This window comes from Vespa crabro, chromosome 1 (assembly GCF_910589235.1).
Source record: "Vespa crabro chromosome 1, iyVesCrab1.2, whole genome shotgun sequence".
NCBI lineage: Eukaryota > Metazoa > Arthropoda > Insecta > Hymenoptera > Vespidae > Vespa > Vespa crabro.
This window is the reverse complement of record NC_060955.1, coordinates 21,915,058-21,937,557: the sequence shown is the minus strand read 5'-3', so window position 1 is coordinate 21,937,557 and position 22,500 is coordinate 21,915,058. Positions and strand designations below refer to the sequence as shown.

At 35.2% G+C, this 22,500-nt stretch overlaps 1 protein-coding gene and 1 long non-coding RNA gene across 11 annotated transcripts in view; one reads left to right on the top strand and one right to left on the bottom strand.

The window, feature by feature from the left end:
• The window catches only part of LOC124424670, a 188,750-nt gene that overhangs the window by 150,692 nt on the left and 15,558 nt on the right, over positions 1-22,500 (bottom strand). The window lies entirely within an intron of this gene.
• The window catches only part of LOC124424596 (disintegrin and metalloproteinase domain-containing protein 10-like), a 156,144-nt gene that overhangs the window by 120,034 nt on the left and 13,610 nt on the right, over positions 1-22,500 (top strand). For all 5 annotated transcript variants that reach the window (XM_046963895.1, XM_046963913.1, XM_046963903.1 and 2 more), the window contains exons 6-12: positions 158-328; positions 2,183-2,367; positions 8,922-9,062; positions 13,835-13,959; positions 14,283-14,411; positions 17,244-17,412; positions 22,088-22,257. In XM_046963895.1, coding sequence (XP_046819851.1) covers positions 158-328; positions 2,183-2,367; positions 8,922-9,062; positions 13,835-13,959; positions 14,283-14,411; positions 17,244-17,412; positions 22,088-22,257 — 1,090 coding nt within the window. The remainder of the gene's footprint in view (positions 1-157; positions 329-2,182; positions 2,368-8,921; positions 9,063-13,834; positions 13,960-14,282; positions 14,412-17,243; positions 17,413-22,087; positions 22,258-22,500) is intronic.

Below are 22,500 nucleotides of genomic sequence, written 5' to 3'. Positions count from 1 at the left end.
TAAACCAATTATATGCAATAACATTCTAATACTAATGTTTTACCATTTATACAAATAATATGACATAGAGAAGACAATTTATCAAAGAACCAACGTTATCCTTTCTCTAGTAACGTCCTACGATTTTTCTCCTTCACACGAGAAATGCCATTCGCAGGAACAGCAACGAGACGGGAAAGAACGGATATATTCTTGCTGGTGGCACAATGCGACCGTTTTATCAGCACGTAAACGAGGGGACGAATCGTGCGAAGCCAGGATTCTATCCGATGGATGCTAGGAAGAAGGACCCCATGGCGAGTTCCCATAATCTCGAGCTTCTCGACAAGTAAGCGTCTCATGTTTCTTATATGTCATAGTCATATATATATATATATATATATATATATATATATGTAATAGTTCGATCGATACATAAACGTTTCCTCATCATATACGAATGATTTCGATCATATCGTAAATTACTATAATAATCTTTAAGTGATATTTAGAATATGTTCCTTCTCCAACGACGTCTCGTCAATAATATTAATAATAATAATAATAATAATAATAATAATAATAATAATAAATTAATCAATGAAAACATTTGATTTTATAGCTAATAGAATCATTTCATTGATCCAATTGTTATTAATTACATTATCGTAAGATAAAGATTAAAGATCAAGATTAATGGATAACAATATGATATTAGGTTGGAAAATATGAAATGGGCGTTTTTGTTTAATTATTTATTTTCATTCAACGCCCGTTTCATACTTTCCAATCTAATATAAGAATAATAAAGACATTAAATAAAGGCATAATTGGTAATGAGAAAAATATCTCGTATATTATATTTAAATATCATAAAAATTCATTATGCCAATTCATTTGAAATGCACTTATTATTCGAGTATCCCTCACAAAACTTACGGCAGACCGAGCAAATTGAATTTGTCAGAAACGTGGGTGTTTAAATGTATATATATATATATATATATATATATATATATATAGCTGTCTACACACACTCGATCGATTTTACTTCCTTTTTCTTCATCCCCGTTTTATCGAATGATTCAATGAAGAACTCTCTTCTCTCTCTCTCTCTCTCTCTCTCTCTCTCTCTCTCTCTCTCTCTCTCTCTCTCTCTCTCTCTCTCTCGATATTCTAGCACGATAAAAATACTAGAGGAAAAAGTACGATGGTTACTTACCTGCCCGACGACTCCTCGGTATGTTTACTTCAAGATCCTTACCTCTCTCTTTCTCTCTCTCTCTCTCTCTCTCTCTCTCTCTCTCTCTCTTTTTCTCTCCCTCTTTTTCTATCTCTCCTTTTCTATCTCTCTCTTTTTCTGTCTCCTTCATTTTAAACGTCCCACTGACTTTCGATAAGGAAAAAGAAGCCAAGCTATCGTGTATCCCGTCAACGAGAAAGTAAAACCGATGTCGAGAGATCGAGAGATCGAGAGATCGAAAGATCGAGAATGAATGCCTCCGACAGGTTCATCGATTTCAACGTGGAAGAAAATCTTCCAATTTTATATCCTTTTTCATTTCACACGAAGAGATATAAACTATTACACGAATAAGACAATATTATATATATATATATATATATATATATATATATATATATATATTTTATACATCCATAATATTATATATTTATAAAATATATACATTTATATTTAAATATATATAGTTTACAAGTATATCATAATAATAGAATAGCTCAAACTTTTTTCGAGATTATAAATTCTCATCTTAAAATTATATACAATGACAATTAACTCCCATTCATTCATTCATTCATTCTTTTTTCCTTGCTCTCTCTCACACACACACACACACACACACACACACACGCATGCACGCGCGCCTACACACATGTATACACTCTCGTCCTTTTCTAAGCACACAGTCGACTTGATATTTCTCACTGGAGTTTCTGGCAAATTAAACTTCCGGCATTTACGATTCCTTTGTCCTGTCTAGAGATGAAAAAGAAGAAACGAAATCATTGCGCGGATAATTCGCTCGAGATGCACGATGAATTTATATTAAAAGAGTTCGCGTTTGGAATTTCTCCTTTTATTAAAGGGACGACGATGAACTTTTCTTGTCCTATCTCTCTCTCTCTCTCCCTCCTCTCTCTCTCTTTCTCTCTCTTTCACTTCTTCTCACTGTTTCTTTAGATTGTACAGAGAGAGATATTCACGGATCTTAAGGAAGAGAACGTCAATCGATCCAAAGAAGACTACTTGCATGTTGTATCTCCAAGCGGATCATACGTTCTTCGAACATTACAAATCGGAAGAGGCGTGCATAGAAGTGATGACTCGTCATGTACAACGTGTAAATTCAATTTACAGACACACAGGTAAGCAATATCTATTTTCATTGTTCTCAATATTTTTCTTTTTCTTCTCTTTTTTCTGTCTTTTTCATTTTTTTTTGTTCTTCCACCACCACCACCACCTCCTCCCTCCGCCTCTATAAAAACGTATCTTCGACACGATCGATGATGAATTAAAAAGCGAATGAACATTTCGAACGACAGCTAATCATTTATTGCAATGCCATATCTTTTCTCTCTCTATCTCTCTTTCTCTCTCTTTCTCTCTCTCTCTCTCTCTCTCTCTCTCGCTCTCTCTCGCTCTCTCTCTCTTTTATTTGATTTTAACGAATAGAAGTTTAATCGTACTCGTCGTTGTAAATAAGAGAACGCATTATTTGCCGACGCAGCTGACAATAAGACAGAAGAGAAAACGAATCGAAAACTTTCCTCCGTTCGCCCTTCACTCTCGCCGTCGAAGTCAATGTGAGTTTCTTCGGTGGACCTAACGAGTGCGCGTCTTCTGTCTCATTCCAGGCGTAATAACTTCGCAAACCAATTAAAACTTTCGACGGGGCCCTCTCCGGTTAAACTAACTTTCTGCTTTCGGCGATCGACGGTATATCGAAGGAAATGAATGTTCCACACTTTCCATCGCTACGATCTCTACAGTCTGTCTCTCTCTCTCTCTCTCTCTCTCTCTCTCTCTCTCTCTCTATTTCTCTCTCTCTCTCTCTTTTGCTCTTTATTTCTCTTTCTCTCTTATTCTCTTTCTCGCGACCTTCTCCTTTTACTCATTTTTCTATGTTCACGGGCCGTCACCGGTATTCGATCGAACAAAATTAATTCCCTTGATGGTTTGCCAAGCAAATTTGTAACTGTAATGAAATTTATATACCTTTCTTACTCTTCGTAAAATATCATAAATGATTATCTTTGCCATTGGATTTCTTCTATTTATTAAATACTTTTTCTATACATTTAATATTACAATTGTTTATTAAAAATAATTATTATTCAATAATATAAATTATTGATAATTATTTAATGTATGAAAAATAATACGTGAAAAAGATATTACGAATAAAATCTTCTTATTATACGTGAAATATTCACGTATCAGGAATAAAATATTATTTGATGAATAACGAAGAACGATACACAGATACATAATTATAATTTGACGTGTCCTTTTGAAAAAATAAAAAAAGTAAATATTAAAAAAAAAAAAAAAAAAAAAAAGAGAGAGAGAGAGAGAGAGAAAAGAAAGAGAAACAAACCACTCGTATTGCAAGGATTTAACGCAATTCGTAAAATTTCTATTACATCGGAATCATCGAACTAACACAAAACTAAATTTCACACTATTCCTTTTAATAATGTTACAATAGATGATAATAATAAAAATAAAATGATATGTATATCTGTAAGTTAATAATTAATATCAAAAGTATCAATGAAAATTCATACTAACATTACTAATGTTCGTCGTTCATCGTAGTACAAAAGTTTCTTCGTACGACCTATTTTATTATAAATCATTTTCTAAAAGTATGTCATTCCTTAAATGTCAAAATTTCATGTCAAAATTTTTAAAACCGTTCTGTACGAAAGCAATTATTAAAAAGTACGTCGTTATAACATACTCTTAATTGTATTAATCTAACTATGTAATATATTACCGACAAATGTTATCTTGCAAAAAAAAGAAAAAAAAGAAAAGAAAGAATAACTAACTATACATATATTAAATAATAATTATCACGTAGGTACTAAAATTTGACTCGACCAATACTGAATTGGAACGTTCGATATAAAAAGGAATAGATTGACGATAGGAAAAAAAAAAAAAAGGAAAAAGAAAAAAAAAGGGGCGGGGGGTGAAGAGAAAAGAAAAAAATAATGAATGACATAGAGACACGCGTTGGACACGTGTGCCTCTAACGAAGAAGAAAACTCCGATCTAAATCTAAACACGTACGTTGTTAAAATAGATATAAATATTATTTTCCAATAAAATTCATTTATCCAACGACATGAGAGAGACGAAATGTAATATCGAATGAATTCGTGAAGTTTCAACATGAAGGATATATATATATATATATATATATATACATGTATATAAAAAGAAAAGAAGAATTTCAATTAAACAAGGTAGAAGGAGGCAAAAAAAGAATTGAGAGCAAGAAGAGAAAGAGAAAGAGAAAGAGAAAGAGAAAGAGAAAGAAAACAAGAAAGAAAAAGAGAAGAGAGTAGAACGGGGAATGATTTCGGTGTTGTAGCGCTTTGTATATTCGCAGATACGACAGAACCGGTTGAGCACTGCGCACCACCTGCAGTAACAACGGGCAAATATTTGCATCTCGTGACTGAGACGTGTTTAACGTGGCGTGACCGCACGTACCGTCGTGCGGCGAGGGCAGTGCATTACTTAGAATTTCCTATCTCTCTCTCTCTCTCTCCCCCTCTCTCTCTCCCTCTCTCTCCCTCTCTCTTTCTCTAATTCCCTTTCTCTCTCTTTCTCTATTTAGTTCCTTCCGTCGTGCGATGGCCAAGGATAAAGCTCGTTTTCCGCCAAAGTTTCCGGGCTTCTAACGAATATGCCGCCGGCGCCAACCGAGATTACGGAACGACGATAGTCGGCCCGATTATCGCTTCCCTTCTCTCTCTATCTCTCTCTATCTCTCTCTCTCTCTCTCTCTCTCTCTCTCTCTCTCTCTCTCTCTCTCTCTCTCTCTCTCTCTCTCTCTCTCTCTCTTTCTCTCTTTCTCTATAAACCACCTACCTTTGGAGAGCAGGATCGTTGAATTATCAGACCCTTTTATCCATTACTTCTTATGCCTATGAAATATATTTGGACTAACGCGGTATATATGAATATGTATGAATGTTTTAATGTCCCCCCTGGCTAAGCAAAGATATCGGTGTTATCACTATAACTGTGTATGTGTACTATTATATATATATATATATATATATATATATATATATATATGTGCGTTAACTTCAAGAGGGGCAGAGGCGGGGGATGGGGGTGGGGTGGAGGATCGGATAAAAATTTCGTATCATGCGCAAAACTGGTGGTTTCCAAGCGTTAATCATCTCATATCGAGTCGAGTCTGTGCGATTTGAATAAATATTTTTTTTTTGTTTAATTTTTTTTTTTTTTTATCTCCCAGATACGATCATTTTATTTTCTCTCTCTCCTTTTTTTTCCTTTCTCTCTCTCTATCTCTCTCTCTTTCTTTTTCTTTTTTTCTCTCTTTTTTATTATACCTATTAGCATTTACCTCACCTCCTCTAACAGCTTATCTTCTTTCTCGTTTTCGGCAGAAAAGATCGGCTCGGTTGTGTTAGACACTTTTACCTCCTCATCGACCGCCCCTACCCCCCACCCACCTCACCACACCCTCGCTATTTTATACCGTTAATCAAACCACCGTCATCTAATTCTTTCTCTTGTGCTCTTATTATAATTCTCACATATTCCCAAATGTGAAAGTTTAATCGTTAATTTTATTATTGTTATTACTATTATTATTATTATTATTATTATTATTATTATTATTATTATTATTATTACTATTATTATTATTATTATTATTACTATTATTATTATTATTATTTTCCTCTCGAGATTGTTATTGTTCCGCGGTCAATATTATTATTAATATTATCTTCGTTAAGAGAACCATTGAAGAAATATTCTAAGGTTTAATCGAAATTCGTAATTCATCTTCTAGGAATTTGTGGTCTATTATGAAATAGAAAGAGAGAGAGAGAGAGAGAGAGAGAGAGTTTACGATCATAAACTGCATAGTAGGACCATTCGAGGTTAAAATCGATATTCGTAAGTTATGTCAAGGAAATGAGATATGTGAGTAAAGAGATACGAGTAAGGAAGACAGCATAATTAATGATCGACATCATAACGAAACCATGGAAGTAAATTAGGTTTGAATTATAACACATGAGAAAAAGATAAAAAGCGATCGTTTGTTTCTTCTTCTTTTTCTTCCTTTTTTTGTTGTTGTTGTTGTTATTGTTATTGTTATTATTATCGTTAACGTTATACGAGCCTCGTCGTTAAAAGGACGATGACAAAACTGCAAACATATACCGTCTATCTCCAACCGTAAGTTGACGAAGCAAAACTGATTAATATTACATACATCGAGTTACGGGAAATGATGGACTTAAGTACTAATTAGGAAGACGTCGTCGACTCGCATAACGCTTTCCAAGATCCACGAAAGGATTGATGAGGTGAAACGTGAAACCCATACCTCGCGAGACTAACCAAAATATCACGTTATTCGTTTTGGCAAACTCCTTGAAACAGTTAAGTTCCTTTAAGGAAAGAGAGAGAGAGAGAGAAGGAGGGAGGGGAGAGAGAGAGGATTGCGTTAGTACTAAAAAAAAAAAAAAAAAAAAGAAAAAAAGAAAAATTCCTCACTCTTTTCTTTCTGTTTTCTATTGCAACGTGATATTAAAATGGAATGTAATATTGTACGGAATGAACGAATTAAAATACGTACACTTAGATTCGATAACTTTATCACGTAATGGCTTATCCCGTTTCACGGAATAAGTATAGTTAATATAAAAAAGAAAAAATATATATATATATATATAAGAAAAGAGAGAGAGAGAGAGAGAAGAAATAAGAAAAATTTCCAATGAGAAAGAAGGTGCTACTTGAGAAGCAATCAAATTGGTTAAAAGCCAAAGCGAGAATGAGAGAGAGAGAGAGAGAGAGAGAGAGAGAGAGAGAGAGAGAGAGAGAGAGAGAAAGTGGAAACGAAAGAGTCAGGATAATAATCGCTTTTCGGGGCGTACATCCTCCTGGCCCTTTTCCCTACTCACAATTCTCGTTGATTTTCGGTTGAAAGCGAAGAGAGATTCTCGCGTGACGTCTGACCGTTTTTCCATTTTCGATTTGTATTTCTTCGAACGAAGAGGGAGGAGAAGGTCTGATTAAATGCTTCTCGCCACGCGAAGTGCCATCCTCTCGAAAAGATATACCAACCAGTACCCCCTCCCCCCTCCCCATTAGCTGGCTGGCTGGTTAGTTGGTTGCTTGGCTGGCTGGCTGGCTGTCTGGTTGGTTGGTTGGTTGGTTGGCTGGCTGGCTGCCTGGCTGGCTGGCTGGCTGGTTGGCTGGTTGGTTGGTTGGTTGGTTGGTCGGCTGGTTGGTTGGTTGGCTGGTTGGCTGGCTGGCTGGCTGGTTGGCTGGTTGGCTGGCTCGAAGGAAGCAAGACTAGTTTCCCGAAAATTATTTGCCTCGATTCTCTCTGCTTCCCTCTATTTCTCCTTTCTCTTTCTTCTTATCGGCTGTCGACTTTGAATTTATATACCGAAAGAGAGAAAAATAGGAAAAGAGAGAGAGAGAGAGAGAGAGAGAGAGAGAGAGAGAGAGAGAGAGAGAGAGAAAGGGAGAGAAAGAATTTTCACTGATTTTCCTCATCGTAGATACATACATATTCATTATTGAAAAACTTTTTATACTTTTTATATCGATATTTTTATTTTCAAACATTCGATGTTACCGTCGAGTAGTCGAGCCAATCAATTCGTTTCAACGATTGAGATGCGTATTCGAAACCTATACGATTTTATCGCGTCTCGTTGCCTTTTGTGTAACACATTTCTATCTATCTCTCTCTCTCTCTCTGGTCAGGAAGTGGATGGAAAAGAATTACCAGGCCAGTACAATAATCGCACGGTTCATCGGCTAACAACGAACCTCTATTTTTCGACGTTCGATAAGCACATACCAGTTCCTCCTATACATGACTCTATACACATAAATGCACATATATACGTAATATACAGAGAGAGAGAGAGAGAGAGAGAGAGAGAGAGAGAGAGAGAGAGAGAGACATAGACATATTGTATACTCACACCATTCGTAAGAGAACAATGCGAACGATGTTTTTCGTTCGATAAAATGAAACGGAGTTTTTCTCTTCTCCATCCCTTTTCTTTTTCCCGCATACACCACCGACTACTGATCACTCCAACGAATGCCATTCACACGTTAAGAAAGATAGAGAGAGAGAGAGAGAGAGAGAGAGAGACGAGGGGATAAATGAAACAACATGAACGAGAAAAACGTCACATTTGAGAAACAAAGAACATTACGTAGAGAGTCTGGCAATTTTCAATTCTTATTTTTAATCTCACGCTAACGCACAACGTAAAAGTATATTTCCCTTAAGAAAAAGAGAAAGGGTTAATAATAATAATAGTAATAAAGGTAGAAGAAAAACAAAATGATAAATATTATTTTCCTCTCTCTCTCTCTCTCTCTCTCTCTTTCTCTCTCACTTTTGCTAATAAATAAATTCCGTTATCTTTCTGTTCGCGAAAATATGAAAAATAAAGATTGGAAAAATATAAATTAAATTATACCGAATATTTGACGATCTTTCTCTCATAATTCCTTTGGTCGTTCGTTTACGAATAAAAACCAATAATTATTAACGCCAATGTTATTCATTTGTAAAAGTAGATAATAAATATAAGAATAAATTGAAAAGTAGAAATAAAATGTATTAAAATATGTACGTTTTAAGTTTAAATATTCTTTGCAGATTTTAATCAGGATGGACAACCGGACAATATCAGTTTTATGATAAAACGCGTTAAGGTTCACGGAGAGGAAGCATTGCATGATCCATCCTATAGATTTACGGGTGACTACGGAGTCGAGGAATTCCTCGAGCTATTTTCCGGTGAGTGAACTATTATCTATTTATTTTTCATTCATTTCCCTTCTTTTAGCTTACTTTTTAATTTTCTCCGATATTCCATTAACGTTCTTCTTTTTTTTTCTTTCTTTCTTTCTTTTTTTCTCTTTTTTCTTTTTTCTTTTTTCATTTCTCTCCGAACTATTTCTATGTAGGGTTTGCGGGGGGGGAGGGGAGGGGGATGGGCGGGAGTTGGTAGGAAAAAAAAAGAAAAAAGAATTTCAATACGTACGTAAAATCGAAAAATTAGTCGAGTTATAATTATGAGTTCTTTTTTTCTTCTTTTTCTTTTTTTTTTTTTTTTTTCGAAACGATCGCATTACTTCCGTATGTTTGAGAAACGTTCAAAGAAGTTATTTACATATGACTCTCTCTCTCTCTCTCTCTCTCTCTCTCTCTCTCTCTCTCTCTCTGAGTTCTCCTTTCCCTTAATATGTCACTAATTCGTTTAACTCGAGCGTGACTTTTGAACTATGCATAAGCTAGTCCTCGTCTCTTTACATTCAATATATGTACATACGGTACACGTCTCTAACTTCAATTCCAGTAGAATATAATGGAATTTAGGAGGTGCATAACGATCGATCGATAGGAGAAACCATTAGATTTAACGGAAGAATGGACATAGCAGAAAATTATTACATCTATGTGCATATGTACATATGTACTTTCATTCGTTCTTCTCAGTACACTTGATTAAGGTTAAGTCGAATATTTAACATCATACAAGTTATGTTGTTATACGTTAAAAAAATTTTAATTTTTAATAAAATGAGCACTAACGTTGGTACCCACTTGAATCCACTTCGAAGAGGATCTTTTATCTAGCTCGTCACTCGTTAATTAATCGTACCTTTAATTAGCGCTGCCAAGTATATATATATATATATATATATATATATATATATAAAAAGATACAGAGAAAGAGAGAGAAAGAGAGAGACGAAGGAGAGAATAAGAGAGAGAGAGAGAGAGAGTGAATATTGGATTACATGAAGGAAGAAAAAAAAGATAGGTGTCATTGAGTACTCTATGGAAATGTTCTAAAGGCAAGAGATAAAAGCGTTCGTTTTTATATCGCTTCGTATAAGTACCCATTTTCTCTTTTCTTTCTATCTCTCTTTTTCTCTCTCTCTCTCTCTCTCTCTCTCTCATTCATTCATTCATCGTTTTACTCGACCCTTCCCTTTAACCTTACCTTTCTCTAACTTTTTATACACGTTTACTTGACTACTTTTGAATACACTTTCTCTTTCATCCCTTCAGTCGATAAAGTTCAATATGAAAGAAGTATCATGTTTTTAAGGGATAATATTCGTCTCTCGATCTAAATATATATATATATATATATATATATATATATATATATATATATATATATATAATTTTATCTATTCGAGAAAACATTCAAAGACCCGAGTCGTAAAAAGGACTTAAGTCTTAACTCGTTGAAAAACGATTTCTTTTTCTTGTTCTTCTTTTCCTTCCTATTTTGCTTTTCTTCCTCCTCTTCTTCATTTTTTCCTTCTTTTGTTTCTTTTCTTTCGATGTCCTTCTTTTTTTCCATCGACGAACAAAGCCAATTCAAAATCATGATTAACGATTCCGATTTTAATCGTGACTCTTATCGCGCGGCATCAACTGACTGAAACTTTAGGATCATAATCTTATTAACACGATTCGAACGGGCTAGAAGCATCGCACAAGAAAAGCAGATTGATACGCGTAAGTAAGTAAGTCAGTAAGTAAGTCAGTAAGTAAGTCAGTAAGTAAGTAAGTAAGTAAGTAAGTAAGTAAGTACGTTTTCTCGTTACAAAGAAATCAACGACTAGATAAAGGGAGAAAGAAAGAGCGAGCGATAGAGAAAGAGAGAGAGAGAGAGAGAGAGAGAGAGAGAGAGAGAGAGAGAAAAGAACGTCAATAGAATACGAAGTTCCATAAATCGTTGCGAATGCCTTCGAGCCATTTCCGTAAATGTCGTTCGACGGCAATATCCTTGAAACCCACGACAAAAATTCTCTTCACGCATGAAGATGAACGAAGAGATGGAGATATTAGTTACGTCATGATGAAAGAAAGGAAAGAAGATAAAGAGAGACAGACAGATAGAAAGAGAGAGAGAGAGAGAGAGAGAGAAAGAAAGAGATCGCAATAAATGAATACTAAAATGAGATTGTATGAGAATATCTTTGTCTCTCTCTCTCTCTCTCTCTCTCTCTCTTTCTCTTTCTTTCTGACATTGTCAATTAAATGACAATTAGAATGAAATATCGAATAGCTTCCTGTCTATTTTCAATCTTCTCCAAAGTAATAGAAATAAATAAATAAATAAATAAAAAAAAAAAAAAAGAAAAAAAAACAAAAGAAAAAAGAAAAGAGGATTTTTAATAGGAAAAAAAGAAAATGAGAAATAATGTCATTTTTTCGTATACATACAGACGTATAAATTAATTGACAAATTCAAAAGCTTACACAGTCGGTTATTAACATAGTCACGACGAATGAAATGAGATCTCCTCGGAAAAAATTGTACGCGGTACTGATCTACTTTTCTATTCTCTCTTATCTCTATTTCCCTTCAGCGTGAAACTCGAGAACTCGAGGTATATGAGAGAAGCTTTGAAGAGTCGGAGGAAAAAAAAAAAAAACGACCGAACGTTGAGATAAAAAGAAATATATATATATATATATTTATATATATATATACTATATAAAGGAAAAGAGAAAGAAAATAATAATAAAACCGAGTACAGTTGTAATCCGAACTAATAAGAGTATCGTGTTAATGTAATTCGATTCGTTCGTGTAACGATGACGAAACCTAACAGCATCTCTCTCTCTCTCTCTCTCTCTCTCTCTCTCTCTCTCTCTCTCTCCTTCTCTCCTTCTCTCTCTCTCTCACTCTCTCATCAAAAGCTCTCTTCTGACTCCTTTCACTCCACAAAGTGTAGTACACGCCATAATATCATATTTCGCCAATGTTACTACCATCATTACTATTACTACGTGACCTCGGAAGATGTTCTTGGAATCATCGTCCAAGATTTTCCAATGGCGGATAATATAGATCGAAATCATCATCATAAAATTTTCGATCGAGATAAATATAAAAGAATCTATGATAAATATATCAGGGTGACGACGACAATGAATATGAAAAAGGTAAACAATCGAAAGAGATATGAGATACTTCATCTCTTTTTTTTTTTTTTATTTATTTATTTTTTTTTTTTTTTCAAAGAAAAAAAAAATAAGTAAACGAAGAAATAAATGAGGAAAGAAGAAGGGAGGAAGAATATTCCTTTTTTTCTCTTCTTTTTTTTTTTTCTTCTTCCTTTTTTCAATTAAATATAATAATATCCCATGGACCGTATATAATGTAGAAATATATTATATACACATTTATCGTGATAAAGATTCAAATGACGTTATAACGGCTCGTCATAGTCATTCTCGATTTCGTGACATAATGGCCGATGGCGGTCAAATCTCTGCCGTCGGCAATTCGAAACAGGTAATATTGGCAAACATAATGTGTACCCTGACCAAGACTAGGGTATAATACTCGGCTTCATCGAGTTCACCGATCAAGTAGTCGGTTGCACAATGGGGGAGCATACACTTTGCCCTACGATAAGGACCACTCATGATTATGGCCCTGAACTTTGGCCGAACGGAGAGCAGCATTTGAAATTCATTTTCGTATAAAATTTGACTTATTTTTCTTTTTCCCTCTCTCTCTCTCTCTCTCTCTCTCTCTCTCTCTCTCTCTCTCTCTCTCTCTCTCTCTCTCTCTCTCTCTCTCTCTCTCTTTCTCTCTTTCTGCACGAAATTGTCAAAACGAGATTTCGAGATGTTCGAGATGAGACTTGTACGATAAAATATAACGTTTAAATCGTTTAATCAACATTATAGTCAAGTTTAATACGATGTAATCAGCCTGTATCCATACGATAAATCAACTTATATCTATATAATAAATCAAAATGCTAAGAATGTCCTGTAATTTAATTCCTCGAAAGCTTAATACACGCATACAGAGTTACGAGTTACAAATTTCCTCTCTACGAGTTACAAATTTCCTTCTCCTTTGTGTGTCGGTGGATCAATGCGCATTCATGTGCGTCCATGGAATAAGGTATACGAAATAAAAAAAAAAAGAGAAAAAAAAGAAAAAAAAAGAAAAAAAAGAATAAAGAAAGAAAGAAAAAGAAAAGGAAAAAAAGAAAAACAAGAAGAATAAGAAAACACGTACGATCTCTAACCTATTCATTTTTTATTTTCATATCTCTATCTATCTATCTATCTATCCATCCATCCATCCATCCATCCATCCATCCATCTATCTATTTATTCATTTATATGTCTATGTATAACTATCTGCTTTATCTTTTTCCACTGAAAGTAACATCATTCATTATTAACCATTACCGATCCCCTCGTAAATGTGTAGAATCTATTATTAATCCGAACTGCTTTCACGTTAGATAGGAATTATAAATCAAGTTAATCCGATAAAAGTACTCGAAGTAAAATTCTTTAGAGTCAAACTGCGTCAAACGTTTATCCTATAGAAAAAATGTTTTGAAAAAGAAGTAAAAAAAAAAAAAAAAAAAAAAACAAAAGAAAAAAAGAAAGAAAGAAAGAAAGAAAAAATAGAAAAACAAAGAAAGAACAAAAGATACAATAAATATGATTTTCCCCCGGTCATATTTTTCAGCTCTAACTTTACGACTATTTTTTCATGTGTTTTACAGAAGAAGATTACGACGCATTTTGTCTTTCCTACATGTTTACCTATCGTGATTTCGAAAAGGGTACGCTGGGCCTCGCTTGGACAGGTGATCTCAAGAACGCAGGTGGAGTTTGCGAGAAAAATGGGGTATTTATCTTGTATACTTGAAAGAAAGAAATGGAAAAAGAAAAAAAAAAAAGAAGAAGAAGAAGAAAAAGAAAAAGAAAAGAAAAGAAAATAAATTTTACTACTTTCACTTCTATCGCATAATATACCATTTTATGCGTTTACTGTTTATATCTAACAATTCGGCATGGTAATTGTTAATAATAATAATAATAATAATAATAAAAAAAAAAGAGAGAAAAAAAAGAGAGGCAAAAAAAAGTAAAAATAATAATAATAATGATAATAGTAATAATAATAATAATAATAATAATAAAAAGGCCACATTTATTTTTTCATTGCAGCATTATAGAGGTAGCATGAAATCTCTCAACACTGGCATAATCACCCTACTCAACTACGGGAAGCACGTACCACCGACGGTTTCTCACGTTACCCTCGCACACGAGATCGGCCACAATTTTGGATCTCCTGTAAGTTTACAAGAGCGTTGTCTCTAACATTGTCTCCCGTTGGTACTTGACAACGACAACGACGATAACAACAACGACGAAAACAACGACTACGACTACGACTACGACGACTACGACGACAACGACACGAGCGTTCATACGTGCGTGTAAAAGCTCAGGGACGAGATGTGTGCATCACGCTGTTTTCATCCCCTCCCCCTTACCTACATATCCCCCATGTGCTTCTCGCACCCTCTTCTCTCATCACGAATTCCAACGAGAAAGCGAATCTACGCCCTCTTCTTCCCTCATCTATGCTCCACTTATACCAAAGGAGACCACACAACAAGCTCGCAAACTTTCCTACTAATCGGCCGATGTTTGAACATGAGGGAGCCATAAGGGAGAGAAGTGACGTCACGCAGGAATTTCAAGAACCTACTAACTGAAAATCCATGAATCTTTTTTTACATCATAATGAGAAGAAGAAAAGAAAAGAAAAGAAAAGAAAAGAAAGGAAAGATCTCGAATAACCTATTACTGTTACCCATCATCTTATTCCCCTCACCCATCCACCCAAACTCTCCTTCTTCTTTTTTTCCTCCTTCTCCTCCTCCTCCTCCTTCTCACCCTCCCCTTCCTCCTTCTTCTTCTACTACTACTACTACTACTACTACTACTGCTACTACTACCGTCTACTTATATCTCTTCGTATATTTTCTATCGTCGTAAGCCCCTCGAGGAATATTTCCCTGGCAGCGTCAAATCGAATCACCCCGTGAAAGGCGTCACTTCCCATCGGGATCTCTCGTAAAATATCCGAAAATGCTGACTCCTGTTGGATTTAAAGTCGTTACCTATCTACGGAGGACGACGAATAAAATCGACGATGTCCCTTCCCTTTCCCTTCTCATCCCTTTCCATTTCATTCCATCCCTTCTCCAACCCTTTTGTCCTTTCTTTTCTTTCTCTCTCTTACCTTTAATTTATCTTCGATCTTACCTTCTTTACGAAACGATAAATCGTAAAAATCGAAAAGGGTAAACTTGTCGCGACGATTTTCTTTCTTTTCTTTTCTTTGTTTTTTTTTTTGTTCTTTTCTTTTTTTTTTTTTTTTTTCCTTCAAAACGAACTCTCTTCCAGCAAGTAGTAAAGTCAACGATTCTTCGGTCTAATCTCAATTCATCGAACTTCCTAATTCTTTTTCTTTTCGGGAATGCAATAAAGGGACACTATCGGCCAGGGTCGACCTTAGACGATCAAAGGCCGCGTTTTCTAAGGAACGAAGAAGGAGGAAAGAAAAAAAGGACAAAAGAAAGTAGAACTAAAACACATCGAGTGATTCTCCCCATGGGAATGAAATGTCTTCTACGTTCTCTTCCGTTTTCTCTTCCGTCTATTCCTTCCCTTACCTCCTTTTCCTACAATCCACACGTCCTTCCTTCTTCCAGTCCCTCCCTCCTTCCCTTCCTTCCTTCCTTCCTTCCTTCCTTCCTTCCTTCCTTCCTTCCCCCTCCCCTACATTCACCCACCCACTTCCCATCTTCTTTCGAGAGAACGAAAAAGCAGCGGGAAAGGTGATTTCCTCGTGGCGACGAAATTCAATTCCGAATACGATCCCGTGCTCGTTCATGCGCGTGACGTCCTTCGCGCATTGTATTGCGATTTCGTACGCAAAGGAAGAAGAGACTTTCCAATCCTTCTTCTTCTTCTTCTTCTTCGTTTTCTTCTTCTTTTTCTTCTTCTTCTACTTCTACTTCTACTTCATTCCCCTACCTTCTTTTTATTCATTCTACGATTTTCTTATTCGTATATCCCGATAGAAAATCGCGAGATATTTTCTCGACGTTCAACTTAAATTTCTTTCTTTCCTTCTTTCTTTTTTTGTTCCTTTCCCTTCCTTCCATCCTTCCTTCCTTTTGCTTTTGTTTTTCCTTTTCTTTTTCTCTTATAACGTTTAGATTATAAATAATACATGAAGTTTATAATTAGTTTTTTTTATATCCGTAATAATAATGTACTTTTGAAAAATACGTATGATCGTTTTCTATGATCTATATATGACAAAAAATAAAACGATAATGTAAATTTGAAAAAGAAGAACTTAGGAAAGTTTATATAAGATATAGATTATCTCGATAGAAACTTTCGAATATCCTTATATAATTGCAAATATGTATTAAGAAGGATATATATACACATATATATATACATATATATATATATATATATATATATATATATATATATATATATGTATACATACTATAGCCATTTTCTGTTGGTGAAATTCGTAATGGAAGTAACGGAAATGGAATCAATCACGCCGATACGGTCGTCCCTTTCTCTTTTTCACTTTTTCCCTTTTCTCTCTCTCTCTCTCTCTCTCTCTCTCTCTCTCTCTCTCCCCTTTTCTTTTCCTATCCTTATCTCTATCTGAAAATCTTTAAAGTTCTGCTCGAAAACTTTTAACCGAGGGTGTATACACTCCCAACGAAATCGGGACCGTAAATGAAGTCCTTAAGGTAACTTTAGAAGACGCATTTGTTGCAACGTTATCATCCGTTACTTCCATTCGGTCGCGGTACAGGTACAAATGCGTTTAGGTCCTTCGTAAATGAGTGTTCCCTACTTTACGACCATTTCTGTACTGTGTGTAGGTATATATGAATGTGTTAGAAAGAGAAAGAAAGAATCCAAGAGAGAGAGAGAGAGAAAATGGTCGTAGAGTTTGGACGAGTTCAGAAAACGCTTTTCAACCATCTTCTTTCACAAATGCACGCATACACACACACACACACACACACACACACACACATACATATATATATATATATACGCACATACACACAGCATGATCCGGACGAGTGCTCACCAGGCGGAGAGGATGGGAATTTCATAATGTTCGCAAGGGCTACGAGTGGCGACAAGCGAAACAACAATCGATTCAGTCCGTGCAGTCTCGTCTCCATAAATCCTGTCTTAAATGCCAAGGCTCGTTCATCAAAAGGATGTTTCGCTGGTGAGTAGAATAAGTTTCAAGATTTCAATTATCCCTCCAGTATTCGTCTCTCGTCCTTTCCTTGTTATATTACGAAAGGAATATACACAGTACTTCGAAGGAACGTTTTCGGTGTCCCGAATACGCCAAGAAACCGTAGTCAACTTATTTAAGAGAGTCTGTATACGTAGAAATATATATATATATATATATATATCTTAGCAGTAATTTCGCTATCCTACCGACAATTATTATACTCGGTGAGTATAACGCAATCTCGTTCTAACAATCCTAACTATCTTTGTAACTTTGCAAAATATTAACGTCAGTTATTGTTGTTATTATTATTATTATTATTATTATTATTATTATTATTATTATTATTATTATTATTATTATTATTATCGTGGTTGATTACTTGACCTTAATTTAAGATAAATTAAACACTTTCGCAAAACGATTTTGTAAGAATGGATAAAAATTCCCTGAGAAAAAAAAAAAAGAAAAAAAAAGGAGAGAGAGAGAGAGAGAGAGAGAGAGAAACAGAGAGAATGTCATCGGTGATGGTTTTTCAAGTGGATTAAATGAAACCGTTTTTTAACGCTCGACGATAAACTTGAGAGTGAAACGGGAGAGAGAACGAACAACAGTTTCAAAAGCAATTCGAAACGACTAGGAGAGATACAGGTGGTCTTTTACAGACGGACAGAGTCCCTTCGAGTGACAAACAGAGAGAAAAGCTCGTCTATTTTCTAGGCAAAAGCTTTTAGGACGACGCATTCTACGTCAGTAGAAAAGGACGACAACGGTGAGACGACGGTTGAGGGTTCGAGTATGGCGAATTGACGATGCAATGGAGATTGTAAAGGAGGTAGTAGGGGGTTACGGGGTTGAGGGAGTGGGGGCTGAGGAATTCAATTAAAACGGAGTCGCACGTCAGAGAGTCGAGTGGGAGAGTCTACCCAATCAAATTGCTCTTCTAATCGGTACATTCGATTAATTTTGACAAAGACGCGTATAATGGACTGTTGAGTGACCTTGGCGTGAAAATGAAAGAAGAAATTGAGCATACTTCCCTGTCTTCTCTCTTTTCCGAACGAATTAAGAAATTTTTTGTTCTCTTTTTAATTCTTCTTTTCCTTTTTTTTTTTCTTTTTTTTTTTTGGTTTTTTTTTCTACTTCGTATCTTTCACTTTCGAATAAAAATCATTAATCCACTGGAAATTAGTCTTCGTCGTATCAATTCGTTGGAATAATTTATTGAAAGATTGAAGAAGAGAGAGAGGGAAAAGCTTTGTTAATAAATTATATCGTTTCATTCGTATGATCTATATATAACATTAAATTTATGAGGATTAATTGTATATCTATTTTTAATGGAAACACTTTAGCAAAAGTCATGATAAATTATATAAAAGTAATATCTATGATTTTTGTAACTTTCATTCGGATACGACGTCATATAATTTTAAAGTAACACGTTTAAATATCTGTTTAAACACCTTTAAATTATCTTTCATTTTATAATGACGAACTCTTCATATATACTAGATTTTAATATTTCTCCTTTCTCTTTTTTTTTTTTTTTTTTTTTTTTTTTCTTTTTCTTTTAAGTACAAATCATGCTTCAGTATAATAATATAATTATACCAGTAGATACAAGTAATATTATAGATATCACGTTCTATCTATAATTTTCTTATAGAAACGACGAAAAAGATTTATATTATAAGGGATTATATAATATAAATTATACTTAATATAATTATAACGATATAAATAATATTACAATTTTTTCTTTTTTTTTTTTTTTGAATAAGCACGAACAAATATTTGGATCAGGTGTGAAATTTAAAATCAGTCATATTGAAGAGTTTCATAAATTTATTCTTAACAGGTTCTGTATGAAAAGAGAGAGAGAGAGAGAGAGAGAGAGAGAGAGAGAGAGAGATACAAAGAGAAAGAGAGAAAGAAAGAATGACAAAGGATTCGAATAATTCGAATCAATTTCACTACTACAGTTAAAGACTTTTGACGAAACAATGTAACAATCTAGGGAAGAGGAGATCGTTGAATTGCCGTTGCAAAGAGGCTTCAAAGTACGAAATTCCCCAACGAATCCTACGTGTATCTCTGCGAAAAAGGGGCTGTGCGTTGCGTAGAGCGCATAGTCGACGTGCCTACCGTGCCTTTTACAATCTCACATTACTTTGGCCACGGAGACGTAAAGAGGAATTCATCCTCGGGTTGCAGAGACTCAAACAAAATCGGACTAAGCCCCTGTCGGAGGAAATTCTATTGCAAATTCCTCGATTTATTACGAAAATCTTTAAAGTAGTATCATATTTCTCTTCGCTAAAATATATATATATATATATATATACGTACGCATAAACGTAACGTTTGATCAGATTTTATATAAATAATATTTACATTTACATTCATGTATATGTAAGTACGTATCTATGAATATCCAACGTAGCCGTTATTTATTTATTTATTTATTTATTTATTTATTTATTTATTTATTTATTTGCATACTTATTTATGTAGATATAAATATTTGTATGCGCAAATAATAAATATATCATTGGAACGTGTATCCTAATTACAATTTTCAATCTGAAATTTGACGATCTCTTTCTCTCTCTCTCTCTCTCTCTCTCTCTCTCTCTCTCTCTCTCTCTCTCTCTCTCTCTCTCTCTCTCTCTCTCTCTCTCTATTTGGCATTCGACAAATTCACGAACTCGGAGTCTCAGCACGATTTAACGGCAAAAAAGTTCTAAGTCCTCTCGTTAACTTAACTATTTATTATCGAAAGTTGTAAGGTCTCGGCAAACAACAAATGATACAATGGTACAAGTTACAAGTACATGAAGTCCCGAAAAGTGATAATGTTATACTGAGTTCCGAGTTCTGAGTCGTGAGTTGCAAATTACTTTAATTCCGAATGTAGTATAGTTCTGAGTCCTATATGGAATAAGAACTGCAAACAAAACTGATGAAAAACACATACATACGCGCGCGCGCCCACACACATATAGACTGACCTGTGGGTCACAGTCTAACTCACTCTCTCTCTCTCTCTCTTTCTCTCTCCCCCCGCTCTATCCCTTCCAAACTAAGGGTCACGTTACTCATATCGATACCACTGAGAGTAACCAAATCCCTCCTCTAATAAAGGCAGCGAAGATGAAGTTAAAACTTTTAACGTTATGATCAGTAAAATTATCTAAATGTCGAAGTTTCTTAAAAGATAAAGTTTATTATGACGTTTTGGAAAAGACATAAATGCAAAAATATAAATAATATCTTAACGACTTTAACTCTCTTTACATTTTTAATCGTCAAATTCATTTATATGAAATCTTCGAACGTTAAACACGTATCTTTGAGTTTCTATCAATACTGTCCGATAAAAATGAATTATCCTATAATATCCTTAAATTTATGTTTTGCAATTTTTTTATATTCTTCACTTGAGAATTTTAATTAATTGTTTAAAGGTTCGTAACTACAATGAATAATACATTTAAATTGCGAAATGTCCATTGTCCAAGAAAACATCGTAAATTAAGAATGATCAATTTTAAAACACCCTCTCTCACTCTCTCTCTTTTAATAAAAAAAAAAAAAAAAAAAAAAAAAAAGAAGGAAACCGTGTAAGACCAAACATTCGTAAAAGGCGTAAAACACGGAATTAACATTAATTTCATTAAACCACGAGGAAGGTTATATTCGAGCGTCGAGCTTCATTAAACCTGAGAATTTCATTAAAACTGCCGACGAAGATCTGATTAACCTTTATTACATCTCATTTGCTTTAATGCGCACGAGATTTTCTTTCCGACGATTTTTTTTCTTCTCACTCTTTCTCTCTCTCTCTCTCTCTCTTTTTTTCTACCTTTCCCTTTCCTAAAGGCAGTACCTAACGCGCGATTAACCTGTCAAACTCATCGTTTTCTTCCGCTCGCTTCGATCCCCCGAGGAACAATCACTCGTTATCGGACAAAGGAGGCACGGCGACGCGACATGAACACAAGGCAGAACTCGCCAGTGATGGTGGGAGATGGGCGGAAACGGGAACAGAAGGTTGAGAGGGTGGGGTGTGGGGTGGAGAATGGCGATCCGGGAATAAGGGGCGAAAAGGGATTGACTGGGTTGGTTAATTATCGTTCAGGCATCGAAAATTACGTTACGGAGGAGGACCACGATTCTTCGGAAAATAAATGCTACCGACGTGAACAAATTTTTCAAATGCAAGAAAACATAAAATGAAGAGAATGAAAGGGGAGAGTAAAGGGGTGAAAGTGGGAGGAGGGGTGGGGTTTAAAAAGAGAAGGAAAAAGGGGAGAAAGAGAGAATAAGAAGAAAAATCAAAAGAGATAACCGTCGATAATTTTACCCATTGTTCCAAGTCCATAGCTGGCAAACGACTCTTTCGTGAATAACAACTTCGAGAACGATCTTGAAAGATAGTGAAGTAGAACGAGAAAATGGGAAGTAAATTTTCTATCTCTTTCTCTCTTGCTTGCTTGCTTGCTTTCTTACTACTATCGACGCTTATCAGACGATTCGGGACACCATCATTATCTTTCTCTCTCTCTGTCTCTCGTTTCCCCTTTTCCCTCGATTTGAACGAAAACTTAGACGATGTAGATGGTAACGTTGCTCTCGATAATCGATGATCCCACAGAGCCTCAGTCGGCCATTTGCGGAAACGGCGTGGTGGAAGAGGGTGAGGAGTGCGATTGTGGATGGGAGGAGGACTGCAATGATCCTTGTTGCCACCCTCAACGGCTCCATCATGTCCCTCATGAGATACCTTGTCGCCTTGCCGATGGCGCAGTTTGCAGTCCCAGTCAGGTGAGTAACCCTTCTCACATGCTCCATTTGCTGACCCTTGAGAAACGTTCGTTCCGTCGATGAACGATCATTATATGCGTGTTCTTAGAATCTCTCCTCTTATTTTCTACCAGATATCTCGTATATGCTCTCTAATAAAAATCATCGTTTTAACAATTTCAAAAATTCACTGTAAAAATTTTCTCGCGTACGCTTGAAATTGAAATCGTATGATTGACGGAATTTGGGAGAAGGGGAGGGGGG